We start from the raw sequence: 14,951 nt of genomic DNA on the forward strand, positions 1-14,951 counted from the left end.
CCTGCACGCCTGTCACACCTGCACGTGTCACACCTGCACGTCTGTCACACCTGCACATCTGTCACACCTGCACACGTGTCACACCTGCACGTGTCACACCTGCACGTCTGTCACACCTGCACATCTGTCACACCTGCACATCTGTCACACCTGCACGCCTGTCAAGCCTGCACGTCTGTCACGCATGTCACACCTGCACATCTGTCACACCTGCACATCTGTCACGCCTGCACATCTGTCACACCTGCACGCCTGTCAAGCCTGCACATCTGTCACGCCTGCACATCTGTCACACCTGCACGTGTCACACCTGCACATCTGTCACACCTGCACGTCTGTCACGCATGTCACACCTGCACATCTGTCACACCTGCACATCTGTCACACCTGCACATCTGTCACACCTGCACACCCTTGGTGAATCATTGCTGTACGACCGATCACATGATCTCCTGCTGGGGAGGTTGGATGATGCCTCTAAGATTATTAGGACCCTCCACAGACGTGACCTCGTCGTCACAGTCGTACCCACACGTGTGGTTACTGCACACCTCTGAGACCAAGTTTCCACGCTAATGATGCCACTCAGGTTCATCCTGTGATACAACAGGTGATCACCCTGAACCGTCCCGTGTCTCTAACACTCGGTACTTTCCTTCAGTTTCCTGTGACGAGCGCGCCGCCGAGCGCCACAGGTCAGGGTGACAGTGCAGTTTAACACACGACCTGTTGCAGCCCGCCACCACGTCCTGAACCCAGCTTCAGTTTGGAGGGAAACATGACCGTCTCCGTGACAACAAGCACATGTGAGCCTCGACATGTGACGCGCCGATTCCACATGTGCTCAGCATCCAGCGCACGGCCCTCCTGCTCACAGCTGGCTGCGGCTAGCATCAGCTAACATACGTGCTAATGTGGCTATGCTAACACACACACACACACACACACACACACACACACACGGGGGCAGAAAGAGCGAGAGAGCGAGAGACAGTGGTGTTGAATGAAAACATGAAATCTGAACACACACAAACACACACACACACAAAACACTGGCTTTGATGCTTCATGAGGACACACACGAGGACATGTATGTGTGTCCTCATAAACCGTGTGTGTGTGTGTGTGTTGTGGCGGATGCGTGCGGGCGGTCTGCTCTTACCTTGGTGGTGACAATGCAGAGGCAGTCCATATCCACACACACACACACACTCACACACACACATTTCCACACACACTCATACACTCATGCTCGCTCTCCCTCTCTCTCTCTCCTCGTTCTTCTGTCTATCCTCCCTCGCTCGCCCGCTCTCTCAGCTCCTCTATCCTCCGTCTGACAGCACTGAGCGAGAGAGAGAGAGAAGGGGGCGAGCGAGCAGTGCAGGAGAGAGCGAGAGATGAAGATGAGGAAGACTGGGGTGTGTGTGTGTGTGTGTGTGTGTGTGTGCGCACCTTGAGTCACTCGACAGAAAGAAGACATGAAGAGAGAGCGAGAGAGAGGGTGAGAGACACAGAGGAAGAGTGAGGGGAGGGGGTGGTGGGGGCTGGGCTCCTGTTGCCATGGTGTTATGCAGCTGTTGCCCCGGCAATGCTGCTGCAGCTGTTGCTAAGTAACAGCAACGGGTGTTTCTATGTGGATTATAAGTTTGTTTTGTTTTAGGTGTGTGAGTGTGTGTGTGTGTGTGTGTATTCGTACCTGTACAGGTGTGTGTGGTTGGTCCGTCGTCTGGTTCTCACACACCGTCAGCTCGTAAAACTCCTGGATGTCTGCGCGCGCACACACACACACACACACACACACACACACACACACACACGTCTGAGTGTGTCACGTGCAGTTCCTCTGGTGTCCAGCAGAGGCAGCAGTGAGTCAGTCCTCATGTTAAACATGTTTACAGCTGGATACACAGATGTTTCAGTCTCTGTGGATAATTTAAAGTTCGCATCATTAGGGGCGTGGCCTCTTTGACTGACAGGTGGATGTTGATAATAGTGACTGTAGCTGCTAGCTGTTCGCTAGCTTCACCTGAACTGAACCTCTGTACCGAGTTTGTGCTGTTGGAGCATTAATAACATGAAAAAGTTTAAATCTTTGACTTACGGAGCCAAAGTCATGTAAATGACAGAGAGGCGTCTGAATTTTGAGGAAAAAGATGGAAATGTTCAGATTTTAAAGTAAGACTATGAGAGAAAAAGACATGATGGACAAACAGGCTGTGATTGGCTCACAGGAACAACTAACCAGCAGCATTTCTTGGCTGTGATTGGACAGAATAGTATAAACAAACAAACAGAAGAAGAAAATGGGCCCATGATCAGCGCTCCCTGTGCAGCAGCGCCCCCTGGTGTGCCAGCCACACAGCGTATTCTGACACTCTAAAATCAGATTAAACCTGAATGCATCATCATGAACCCCCGCCTGTCCCACAGTTAAAGTTCTGCTCTGTTTCCATTAGTCTGGTCTGCTGGTTAGTGTTCAGGCTGAGTTAGTGCAACCTCATAGAGCCAATCAGATCACTCAGAGACCCTGCAGGCTCGCATAAACTGAAACAGTGCTTTAAAAACGGCTCTGCCATTAACCCATCACAGAAACATCATCGTCTGAACCTTCATCACAACTGCTGCATGAACACGTGAGCTCGCACCTGCAGCAGCCAATGGTGACTCAGTAAACCCCGACTGTCTCAGCCAATCACTGCACTATAAACAGCACAGACTCACAGTCTGATGGAAACAGCATCATAACTGTGATTTTAAATAATCACGTTAATTATGAAACAGGATTTCATGATAAAACAACTAAAAACCTCAAATCACAATACTCTACAAAAATATTTAGAAAAGATCAGAAAAAATCTCCTTCAGATGACTGAGAACCATAAAAACTGTCACAATTATAATAAATAAATAAATAAAACTAGTGATACATTCAAAGAACATATTTCTGCGAAAACATCCCCAAAATATGAAATAAGCATCAGGAAAAATCTCATTAAAACGTTTTATTTTAACTAAAAATATGGATGAAGGAGTCAAATTTAAAGTGAATTATAAACTAAATGTTCTACAATTATTATAAATGATAAATATAATGAACACACACATCTGTGACTCGCTATAGGAGAACAAGCTCGTTATGTTGATGTTATGTTTCTAAGAATAAAATTACAGAAAATAATTATTTCTGAAAAATCCAAACGCCTGAAACACGCTCTGAAAGTTTTCTAAAGAGCTGAATAATTACATTTCATTGTGAGGAAACAAACGTTGAATATTCAGATTTAGTGAGAGAACAGCTCATTACAGTAATCTAAAGTAATAACTAAATAATAATCATTCTAAAAGAAGTTAAATATGTCTTAAATTATAAACTGTCAGGAAACAAGAGTATTAAAATGTTAAATTTTAGAAAAAGTATTTATAAATATGCAGAAAGAGTCCTGGTATGTTAAATACATACACAGTAACACAAACCTGATAGGCCGACACAGAAACAGGTGATTACAGGTGAAACTCTCTGATGTGTCTGTATCCTCACCTGTAACCAGCTGAGTCACCTGACGTGATCATGTGACCTCTCTGAGCGTCTGTAATGAGCTCAGCCGATCATCAGGATCACTTTACTTAGAGCTGACGAAGCCCCGCCCCCTCCTGCTCTGATCCTGAAGCAGCGCCACCATCAGGTCACACTGAGAGTCACACCTGTGACATCTGTGTGTGTGTGTGTGTGTGTGTTCCTGTCTAGCTATCTTTGTGAGGACCAAAATCTGCATTGTGAGGAGACACGCACAACGGTCCTCGCAGGTTTGAAGACATTTAAAGGCATTTTTCAGGCTCAAAACGTGGTTTTAGTGTCAAGGTTACAATTAGGTTACGGTTAGGTTTAGGGTCAGGCTTTTCACAGACAGGCAGTCACAAAGCGCTGTACACAAATATTAAAATAAACAATACAATCTGTCACAGTCTGGCGAGGGCAGACTGTAGGGGTTGACAAAAGGACCCAACATGCAGACTCCAAGGAACAGGAAGAAAACTTGAATGTTAACAAAAAGCGAGCCGTTTAATATGGCTGGTAGAAAAGGTACAAACAAAGGGCAAGGCAACCTGAAGCAAAATGAACACAAACCTAAACAGACAATAAGACACACCTAGACAAGGAACTTGGAAACATGGCGTGGACAACAGACGACCTGACAATCACACACTGAAAACACAGGACTTAAATACACAGCAGGTGATTAGGGGGAGTGGGAACACACGGAGGAACAGCTGACTGACATGAGCCTAATGAAGGGACAAGGGAAGTGAAACTAAATACAATGAACAAAGAACACACGACTCCTTCAAAATAAAACAGGAAACATGAGACAGACATGATAATGCAAACTTGATAACATGAAACACGAAGGGTGAGGGGACCTTAATGCAGGGGAAGAAAACACAAGGAGTCTAATAACCAAATGAACTCAAACTTAAAAGGCTGGGTCAACAGACCCAGGACCATGACAACAATCAACAGACATTATACACAATGTAAAAGATCAAATAATGTAAAGAATATAAAATACGTAGATCAACACAAGGCTTGTTTGAGCAGAAGAGTTTTTAACTGCTTTTTAAAAGAATCCACAGAGCAACTACAGTGTGTTGCTTATGAAATCCATGAAGTGCTGCAGAGAAAATTACATTTGATTTATGTAATCAACACATTTTGAACTCCTAAAGAAGTATAACAAAAGCAAAGACACGCAGCTGAACTAGAATGATCCAGCAAACAGAAACTGCTGTGAGCCGCCCTCATATCTCCTTTGGGCTTTTGGAGCCTTGACCTGACTTTAAAAAAAATAATTGGAAAAAAGCTCGATGCTGCTAAAAAATAGATGTTTGCAAAATTCTGCCTAAGTATGTATTTTACCTGGTTACTGTGTGTGGCGGGCGTGGTCTGCAGCGCCGCTGCAGGGGAGGCGGCCGCACCTGAGCGGCACCCGCAATCACGCCTCGCTGCCTTAAAGTCTGTGCTGTTGTTGGTGTGTGTCGGGCTGTGCGCTGCAAAGCTACAGCCGGCTGTGTGCGCACAGCAACCGTGTGTGTAAAGTGGTCAATAAAGAGATGCTGAAAAGCGTGTTCATGCAAACATCGTCGGGTCTGCTGTGGTATGTTTACAATAAGACTTATGGTCCTGAAGCTCTGCGCACAGTGAAGTCACTTTATCTCTACAGGACTGTAAGCTGCCGTCTGTGAGGCGTGAGCGTGTTTGCTTTAACACAGTTCACGGTGGAGCTGCTGACATAATGTGGATCAGAAGATCCATAACTGGCCTACCTGGGGCTGAAAGTCTCCATAAATGCAGGCGTTTCGGCGGCTACACCGGCTTCTGCGATGTGACGCTTATTTTGAGCGATGAAAAAAATAATAAGATATAATTGTATTTTTATATTTCAATATCACAATAATCTAACAATTTAGAGCTGCAAGTTAAAAAAGAACTGACATAAACAAATTACACTTCAGCTAAATACTTTAATTTATTTTCCCAAACCGCGCGGAGCTGCAGTGTAAGGACTAAAGAGCCGCATCCTGCTCCGGAGCCGCAGGCTGCCGACCCCTGGGCTAGGGAAACCATTATGTCAATGAAAGTCCTCACTAAGATAGCTGAACGAGAATGTGTGTGTATTACTCTGTGTTCCTGTGTGTGTGTGTGTGTGTGTGTGTGTGTGTTCCTGTGTTTGTGTGTTTGTGTGTGTGTTCCTGTGTGTGTGTGTGTTTGTGTGTGTGTGTGTGTTCCTGTGTGTTACTGTGACAGTGTGTGTGTGTTGTTACCCAGCAGGGCCTGGAACAGGTCACTCTGGAAGATGTTGAGCAGCTTCTCTGCTCGACCTTTGACCCCGTCAGCAGCTCCAGCCTGACAGGCCTCCATCACCTGCAGAGCGCGCTCAGTATCTGAGGAGACAGCACAGCACACGCTTTACTGGACTCTACTGGACTCTACTGTGGTCCAAACCCTGTTGTGAGTCATGTATATGGAACGCCAGGACTGCCATAATCAATTAATTAAATACACCATTAAATAATTAATTAAAATTGGAATTAATTAATTAAATAAATAGTTATGACACATTTAATTAATTATTGACACATTTAATTAATTATTTATGTATTTCACATTTTAATTAATTATTGACACATTTCATTAATTATTGACACATGTAATTAATTATTTAATGATATATTTATTTATTTCATTTTGGCAGTCCTGACGCCTGGCTCTCATCATGAAATAATTTTATCTGTCAGCCTCACCCATCAAACTCAGGGGGCGGGGTTAACGCTGATCGAGTCAAAACCATTGCTTTGGCCTGGTGGCCATTGTTTCTAGCACACAACAACCGGCATGTGGAAGCTAACAGAACTGAGCTTTGAAAAACCCTGTTTGTGTGTCACCAAATACCGTTTTAATATTTTTTTAGCCGAGAATGTAGTGGTTTAATCTTCATGTGTCTGGTCGGTTTGTCAAGATACAGCCTCTTTGCAAAAGTGCTTCGATGATTTCGGAGATGTCTGCCCAGTCTCACAGCAAAGCGTGGGATAGACCCGCTCGCCTCGCAAGCAATCCCACCGACAAAGCGCAGGCCCCGGTACACAGCTGTAGTAACCCCCGCTGACTTCTTTTACTGAGGTTATATTTATCGGTGTTTTATTTCCTGATGTTCTTATGTGTCCTACGTGTTTCAGTCTGAATTATAACTAACATTAAAAACATGTTTAAGGAGGAGAGAGAGCAAATAAATCTGTTTAACATCTGATCTTTGGGTTTTTGTTCAGTAATCAGCGTGACCTGTGTATAAACACATAAAAGAGATAACGTTGGTGTTTCCGTCATGTAGTAACTGCTGGCTTTAACTGTACAAAGGTTGTTCCACACTATGAAACACATACAGACTTCATGATGTTCGGCTAATATTTTTATTGTGAATATTAATCATGCTGACCTCGCTCTGTACACCACGCAGTGAGGTCAGCATATCCACGATATCCTCAGCTCCATGAGTTAACACAAAGTTTCCCAGCTGACTATCTAACTGCCAACTATTCCAGAGACGTGAAAATATACAGCATAAAGAAAAGTGTAAGAGACTCAGCAGCAGATTAGAATAACAGTTATACATTTAATAAATCACCAAATGAATCCAAGAAACGAGCAAACCTGAGTTTGTATTCCCTCAGCTGCAGACTCGCTGCTGTTTAAATGTTTGAAAAGGAAGATTAGATATAAACAAATGTCAAACATAGACTCAGTCTGCCTTCACATTTGATATGAGGCCAGCACGTATAGTGGCCTCAGCAGGCTATTACTGAAATACACATGCTATATCATAAACTATGATATAAACAGGGAGATCCTATTAACATGTTTAGTTTTAAAGGACACCTTCCTGCCTTTAGTCTCCTTCATGAGCAGTATTAGTTTTCTTCTAACATCCAGAAGTCTGCACAATGTGTTTCATAGTTTGTAACAAGCCTTTGACAGGTAAACATAACATGACCGAAAAAGCAAAAAAAAAAAAAAAAAAAAAAAAAAAAAAAGAGAGAGAGAGAGAGAGAGTGTTGACATAAGAAGAGAAAATTCTCTCAATTATGGAGACAGGCAAATGGTTCATTTATGTTTGATGTGTTTATTCCTCCCTAAATATCGTCGGTGAAGTTTGCCATGCACGTCAGATTTTCCTGCGCATTTTTATACCTCTGCCAACAGAGAGAGAAAAAAATCACATTCTAACAGACAGCTGGTGCTTAGAATACAGTTGAATAACTATTAAAAAACAGATGATATTTAGATGATAGTTCAGTCTAACACATGTGCCAGTGAACCATTAAACGTCTGTGAAACTATGCAGTTATGAAACGTAACTTTAACCTCAGCCAAACCGATTTGCTCAGTTGTAAATAAAACAGCGAAGTAAACGTGACCCGACAGACAGAACCTGAGTGAATGAAGTCCAGCGTTTAACCACTGAGAGCTAAAACTCAGCTGAGGTTTGAAAGCTGTGTGCCGGTGATTGGACATCAGCCGCTGATAAAGCTGTTCGCCTATAAAGTGCTCTGTAAGGAAACGAGCTCCAGCAGCTCTGCGCTCGGGGAAAACACTATATTTACTTATCTTGTGCAGAAAAATGCGCTGACATTGCGTTATATCGAGCACCGGCTGCCCAGTTAAACTGTGACTATCACCAGGTAACGTGGGCGTGTTTCTTGAATTAGCAGCAGGTGTTAAACAGCTGACAGATGAGGAGGAGGATGCATGCAGGTAAACTGAGGGTCTGCTGAGCTGATCGCTGGTTTCGTGAGAAAAATGTCAGCTCGTTCTTTATGTTACAGAAGCACAGAGACACAAGACCAGGCGGAAAGAGACGATCGTTCGGTGAAAATGAGAACATTTTCACTCTCCGTGGAACACCTAACCCTAACCCATTTCAATCCAGGGGGTCAGTGTTGACATTGTGGAGGACTATAAATACCTTGGAGTACACATTGACAATAAACTGGACTGGGCTAAAAACACCACAGCACTTTACAGGAAGGGCCAGAGTCGTCTCTATTTTTTGAGGCGACTGAGGTCCTTCAACATCTGCCAGAAAATGCTGAGGATTTTCTATGAGTCTGTGGTGGCCAGTGCGATCCTCTATGCTGTTGCATGCTGGGGGAGCAGGCTGAGGGTCGCAGATGCCAACAGACTTAATAAACTGATCCGTAAGGCCAGCAATGTTGTGGGGATGGAGCTGGACTCCCTCAAGGTGGTGTCGGAGAGGCGGATGCTGTCCAAGATAAAGACAATGTTGGATAACACCTCCCACCCACTCCATGACATGTTGGTCAGTCACAGGAGCTCGTTCAGTGAGAGACTGAGATTACCGAAAAGCACCACTGAACGACACAGGAAATCATTCCTGCCTGTGGCCATCTCCCTGTACAACGCATCCACTTAACACACTGGTTACTGCTACAACTACACATGTTTCTTTTCCAAATATTTATTTATAAGTGACTTATGTATGTATGTATGTATATATATGTATATATTGTACTATTCTTAGTTAGCGTATTGTCTGTCTTGTCTTAATGTTGGTTTAAAATGGAGCACTGTAACAAAAAATAATTTCCCCCAGGGATCAATAAAGTATTCTGATTCTGATTCTGATTACACATGCAGGGCCTTGGGAGGAGGCGCTGCATCTGGAGGAGGGACGGCCACACCTGCCTGATCCATGAAGCTCAGATCAGCTGTGTCTGCTGTGTGTGAACATCTGTCCACATGTGCAGAGCGCTGTGATGGGTAGGTGTTGTTCCTGCTCTGCCCCTCACAGATGGAGCAGCTGTTGGAGTCTCTCTCACACCGACCTGCAGCAGGGACGCTTCCAGGAAAAGCCTCCAGCTCCAGGACCTGATCCCCGAGTGTCTGTCAGAGGAAAGGAGGAACTCTACTTCTGACTGACTACCAAAATAAAAGTTTAGAGTCAGGTGGAGCTCCCTGTGTCCTCCACACTGTCTGAGGTGTCTGTGAGGTCATCATGAGACACACCCACCTCCATCAGCTGTGCACAATGCAGGTCCACTAAGACTTAGAGAACAGCTTCCACACCCACCCACTCAGTCATGTGTGGACCCCATCAGCATCAAACCTGAGAGAACCTCAGATGGAGGAGGGGTGGAGTCAGAAACCAGCTGCAGCTGCTCCATCTGTGATAAGCTGAGCAGACTGAGCTCTGTACACAGAGCTCTGTATGAGCAGGTCATGTGACAGCAGGGCTGCCTCTCACCTGTGAGCCCGTCACCTGTTCATGCAGACTGAGATTTAATCATGTGTGTCGGAGTCCGTCGGGTCATGAGGACAGCAGACCTCCCCCTGCCTCCTCAGCTCCTCTGAGGGGTTTACAAACCGTAACCCAGAGTGATGACCCGCCTCCTCCCAGCAGGACACACCTGACGCTCCTCCAACAGGTGGTGTCCTCAGCCTCCTCAGAGCTCCGTCCCTGAGGATCCTGTCAGCTCCTGCACCCACAGAAACCATGAAACCTGCTTTGGCCCTGAGCTCTGATCAGCTGGTCCGTCCGTCCGTCCATCAGCCTCAAATAAAGTTTCACTTTGAATCCAGCAGCTTGTGTCAGGAGCTCAGGTCACATGATGCCCAGGCTTCCTGTATGACCCACTCTGAGGTCAGACCAGGAAAACCAGTCGAAAAAAGATGAACCCCAGTGTAACCATGGTGACTGACAGAGGTTAAAGGTCACGCAGACAGTAGATTTTTATATATACCAGTGAGGAGAACAGGAAGTGAAAGACAAGAAGAAGTAGAAGAAGAAGAGGCTGAGGACGAACCACAGGAGTGAAACCACACACACACACACACACACACACACACATACACACACACACACACACACACACACACACACACCTAAAACAAAACAAACAAACAAACAAACAAACAGAACGCTGATGTGGAAAAAGCGTCTCACCTTCTCTCTTCAGCGGCATGTCGTCTCTCTGATCCTCACTAATCCTCTTTGGAGATTTTACACTCGCAGTGCACTCTGGGTAACAGAGTCCTAATCCCTCTTTACTGAGGCTCCGCCCATCTCCAGTTCACGGGATTGGACGATGCTGTCCGTCTCAGTGAGAGTCACCGTGGTTTAAACTGAGCTGATGAAGGAAAACATTTAAATGAATGTAATTAAGTGTTGAGACGTGTGGGTCAAGCTCAGAGTCCATGACAGACACAGACAGACGCATCACTGAGGCATCGATCCTTCAGCTGAGAAAACTCTACACTGACACACACGACTGAGATCAGATTTATATGACAGATCAGAGTAAATATTAAGGATGAAGTCAAAACTGATGAAAGCAAAACGTCTCAGATTAGATATGGGTCAGGTGACACTTTGAATTCTTCGAGGTGTGAATATAGATGATCATTAAAGTGTCACGTCTGTTATCACACGTTCTGAAAATAAGAATTACGTCATTATTGCTGAGCTCTGAGCTGCTTTATACTGACAAATAAAATGAAATAAACATCCATCCATCCATCCATTCGCTTCCGCTTATCCTTTTCAGGGTCGCGGGGGCGCTGGAGCCTATCCCAGCTGTCATAGGGCGAAAGGCGGGGTACACCCTGGACAGGTCGCCAGTCTGTCGCAGGGCTAACACACAGGGACAGACAACCATTCGCTCGCACATTCACACATAGTGGCAATTTGGATTATCCAATTAACCTGTCCCCACAAGCTGCATGTCTTTGGACATAAATACACTCTTTATTTTTATTTGAAGGGTTAAAATGAAGCAGGATGTTTCAGCATGTCAGTCTAACAGAGATCAGACTGAAGCGTGTTAAACAGAATAGCCTTGTTACTCTGTAACTGTAACAGTTAATTAAAAGAGCATAATAATGAATTTCCTCAATCATTGATGCACTTTATGAATAGCTGGAGCCACCTGGTGGACAAATACTGCAACTGCACTGTTCATGTTCCCCATTGCTGCACAGTACATGCCTCAGCAAATACCTTCTTTATTAGCCTTGTCTCTTGCTTTCTTGTGCCAACACACTATTGTTGCCGACCAGAGATGGGCAGTAACGCGTTATTTGTAACGCGTTACTGTAATCCGATTACTTTTTTCAAGTAACGAGTAAAGTAAGGGATTACTATTGCAAAAACGGTAATTAGATTACCTTTACTTTCCCGTAGGAACGCTGCGTTACTAAAACCGTGAATCTTTTGCGAGAATGTCTCACGACAGTGACGTAAGCGAGTGCGCCGTTTGTGACAACAGTTACAATCACATACAAACTTTAGAGCTAGGGGTGAGCCAGAAAGCACCTGCCTGACTAGCTAACTAATATTAGCTTAGCGTGCTAACCAACAATGCTACTTGTGAATAAAGTTACTGTTAATGCACCAAAATGCCTGTAACTTTCAGGGTACATGCTAGTACTACTTATAAGAAAATACAATTACCAGCTGTGTGCAGATCAACAATGGATCATATATCGAGTGCAGAGAGAGTATGAGCGTGCAGCGTTTAAAGCGTGGAAGTACTGACCTTACTTTGAGTTTGATTCCATAAAAAGTGACAAAAACATTAGTGTCCGCTGTGCGTGGGAAGAAAACTTCTTTTTACAGCGAAAAAACCCCTAAACTTCCAACAAGCACCGAGTAGCTACGAGGTAATGGGAAACTCACAGAGAAACTCACGGATTCTTCCACTGACCGCGGCACACCTGCACCAGGGTAACCCTCCGCCTACCCCACTCCTGCTTTACAGGTGAAAATAGAGCAACAGGACCGCTGAGTCTGTGACTTTATTTATTTTCTGCTGTGTTTTACTTGCATCTATTTGAAAGAGTGAGTGTAAACACAAAAAATATTTTATTTTATGTGCAGAAAATAGGTTTAAATGTTAAACTAATTTCTTCCAGTCAGAGAATGTTGCATATAATTAAATTTTTGCTTGATGCATAAAGTTAAAAGATTAAAACTGATAAAACAAGTTAAAAAGAGACTTTTCCATTTGATTACATTTTGTATGATGGATTATGCAGAAAAAGTAGAATTGGGCTGAAAGATCTATTTATCACCTGTTCAGGTTGTAAATCGGGTTTTTAAAAAGTAACTAAGTAACTAAGTAATTAATTACTTTTGAAAATAAGTAATCAGTAAAGTAACGGGATTACTTTTTGGGGAGGTAATCAGTAATTAGTTACTGATTACTTTTTTCAAGTAACTTGACCAACACTGTTGACGACAGTGTGCTGTCATCTTTGTACCAGAATAAAGAGGCAACCCAGAAGAGCAAGCCCAGTGCCGTCCTTTCTACACGGGCATGTAACATCACATCCACCAGAGACAGCTACATAACGCGTTACAGTAATCACATTACATTTTTCAGTAATGCAGTAACGTTCACAGCAATGTGTTACTGCACTAAATTCAGTAATCACATTACAGTTACAGTTACGTTGTTACTTGAGTTACAAAGGTTCTTCAGTTATCAGCGCGAACAGTAGCGCGTTTGCGGCTTAAATTTCTCTATCTAGAAATATATGTTAAAAAACTAAAATGATTTTCAATGTTTTGTAGTTTATTGCACTTTTCTGCAATTTATGTAATTACTATGCATTTAATGCATAATAGAATAATAGAAGAGTCACACAGTGCTTGGTGTAGCCCCATAGTTCTTGTAGTGAAGAAAGATGGGTCTGTACGGTTCTGTGTGGACCACTGCAAGGTGAATGAGGTGTCACAGTTTGATGCGTACCCGATGCCCCGGGTCTACGAACTCCTGGACCGGTTGGGCACTGCTCATTTCTTTACGACACTGGATTTGACCAAGGGCTACTGGCAGAATCCCTGCAGAGTCTAAGGAAAAAACTTACCTTCTCGCGGTTGACTATCACTCTAGATTCGTTGAGATTGCTTTGTTAAATAGAACAAAATCAAACGATATCATTACCCACCTAAAATCTTTCTTTGCCCGTCATGGCATCCCAGAGGTCCTCATGTCTGATAATGGGCCACAGTATCCAGGTCAAACCTTTGCAGACTTCGCAGCAGCGTACGGGTTTAAACACAAGCAGGCCCAAGTTTCCGTAAAGTAATGGAGAAGCAGGGAGAACTGAATGAAACTCTCCTGCACCTCAGCGCTGAGCTCCACATCACGCCCTGTGAAAGCACAGATATAAATCTGCTGCAGTGAGAAGAACTTTACCCAACACAAGTGTAGAAGTAGACATTTGACTTTACCTACAACCTGTTAACAACAAAGCTTTCATTGCCTCTGCTGTTGATGTCATGTAGGACTAATCATACTTCACATCAGCCATGCACACGTCAGAGGATCTCCAGGCTTTCAGTAATAAAGCCAAGCAGATGATGTGAACATAGCAATAGTAAAACATGCATCATAATCAGCTGTATGTGTCGACTATGTGGCACCTCAGTCTTGTTGGCATGAAGAAAAGTTGTGTAACATGTAGCATAAGGGCTGCAAAGACATCATGTAGACAGCAGTCGTCTGTTAGTCGTAACGTATCTCCTGTTAAAGAGTTAAATGTGCGTTCTCCATCTCTGTCCTCTCACAGCTCGCCGTACACCAACTCCAGCTGTGGTAACCATGGCTGTGCCCATCAACACGCTGAAGCTGAGACGCCACCCGTCACTATGGCGACTCCAATAGGGTTACCTGTCAGCTGTGGACGCATGAAAGGAAAACAGCAGAAACACAGACATGTTTACTGGAACATTTCCTATTGACAGCTTTATGGAAAAGTGGGTTTAAACACTTTTCTATGTTTTATTTTGTTTATTTATGGATTTATTGTGAAAGGAATTTCAAAGGTTTAATTTGACCTTTCCCCTGTTTTTCATACAGACTGGAGACGAATGGATGGTGCTTTCTTTGTTTGTCTAAAGATAATGAATAAAACTCTACACACATCTTAAACCACCCTCCTTTCTATATATTTTGTTATATAAATGGAAAGTATATAAGACACAAACTGAGCTTATATGATACTAAGGACCCTGGAGGTCAGTCCACCTTTATAATTCAGCACAGCCTGGAGTCTTGGTCTTTTCTTGGATGTTGGTTCCCTTTGTTTCCATCCTCTGTTAAGATGTTTCAGTAATGTTGAGGTCTGGGGAGGCCAATCCATGGCTGACGTCCTGTGATGCTGCATTAGCAGTTTGTTCATAGTGAAAAATGAAGCCACTGCCAATCAGACATTTGCACAGTGGATCAACTTCTGATGGTACTGTCCTGAATTCCACACCTATAATATGTTTGCATGTACTGATGAATATGTGCAGCTGATTTTCAGTCCAGTTCCTGTGTGACAGACGCCAGTCTTTCTGCCTGTGTCCTTCCTTAACAATAGAGCCATCCTTCCA

At 43.8% G+C, this 14,951-nt stretch overlaps 1 protein-coding gene across 3 annotated transcripts in view; it reads right to left on the reverse strand.

Annotated features, from left to right (window-relative positions):
* Positions 1–14,150, reverse strand: part of dlg4b (discs, large homolog 4b (Drosophila)) — a 50,819-nt gene extending 36,669 nt beyond the window's left edge. Inside the window, exons 1-4 of one of the 3 annotated variants that reach the window (XM_086267223.1) lie at positions 13,520–14,150; positions 10,515–10,698; positions 5,821–5,940; positions 1,697–1,767 (exon numbers count right to left, since the gene is read on the reverse strand). In XM_086267223.1, the coding sequence (XP_086123349.1) occupies positions 1,697–1,767; positions 5,821–5,940; positions 10,515–10,533 (210 nt within the window). In that variant the 5' untranslated portion in view covers positions 10,534–10,698; positions 13,520–14,150. Of the gene's footprint in view, positions 1–1,162; positions 1,343–1,696; positions 1,768–5,820; positions 5,941–10,514; positions 10,699–13,519 lie in introns of those variants that run through there. The other 2 variants (XM_086267217.1, XM_086267230.1) reach the window with 2 other exon arrangements.
* Between the last annotated feature and the right edge of the window lie 801 nt (positions 14,151–14,951).

The sequence above is a fragment of the Aulonocara sp. 'chitande type north' Nkhata Bay genome, linkage group LG3 (assembly GCF_057382095.1).
Source record: "Aulonocara sp. 'chitande type north' Nkhata Bay isolate Kocher_YH1m ecotype deep benthic linkage group LG3, A_spYH_male_GT1.1, whole genome shotgun sequence".
Lineage (NCBI taxonomy): Eukaryota > Metazoa > Chordata > Actinopteri > Cichliformes > Cichlidae > Aulonocara > Aulonocara sp. 'chitande type north' Nkhata Bay.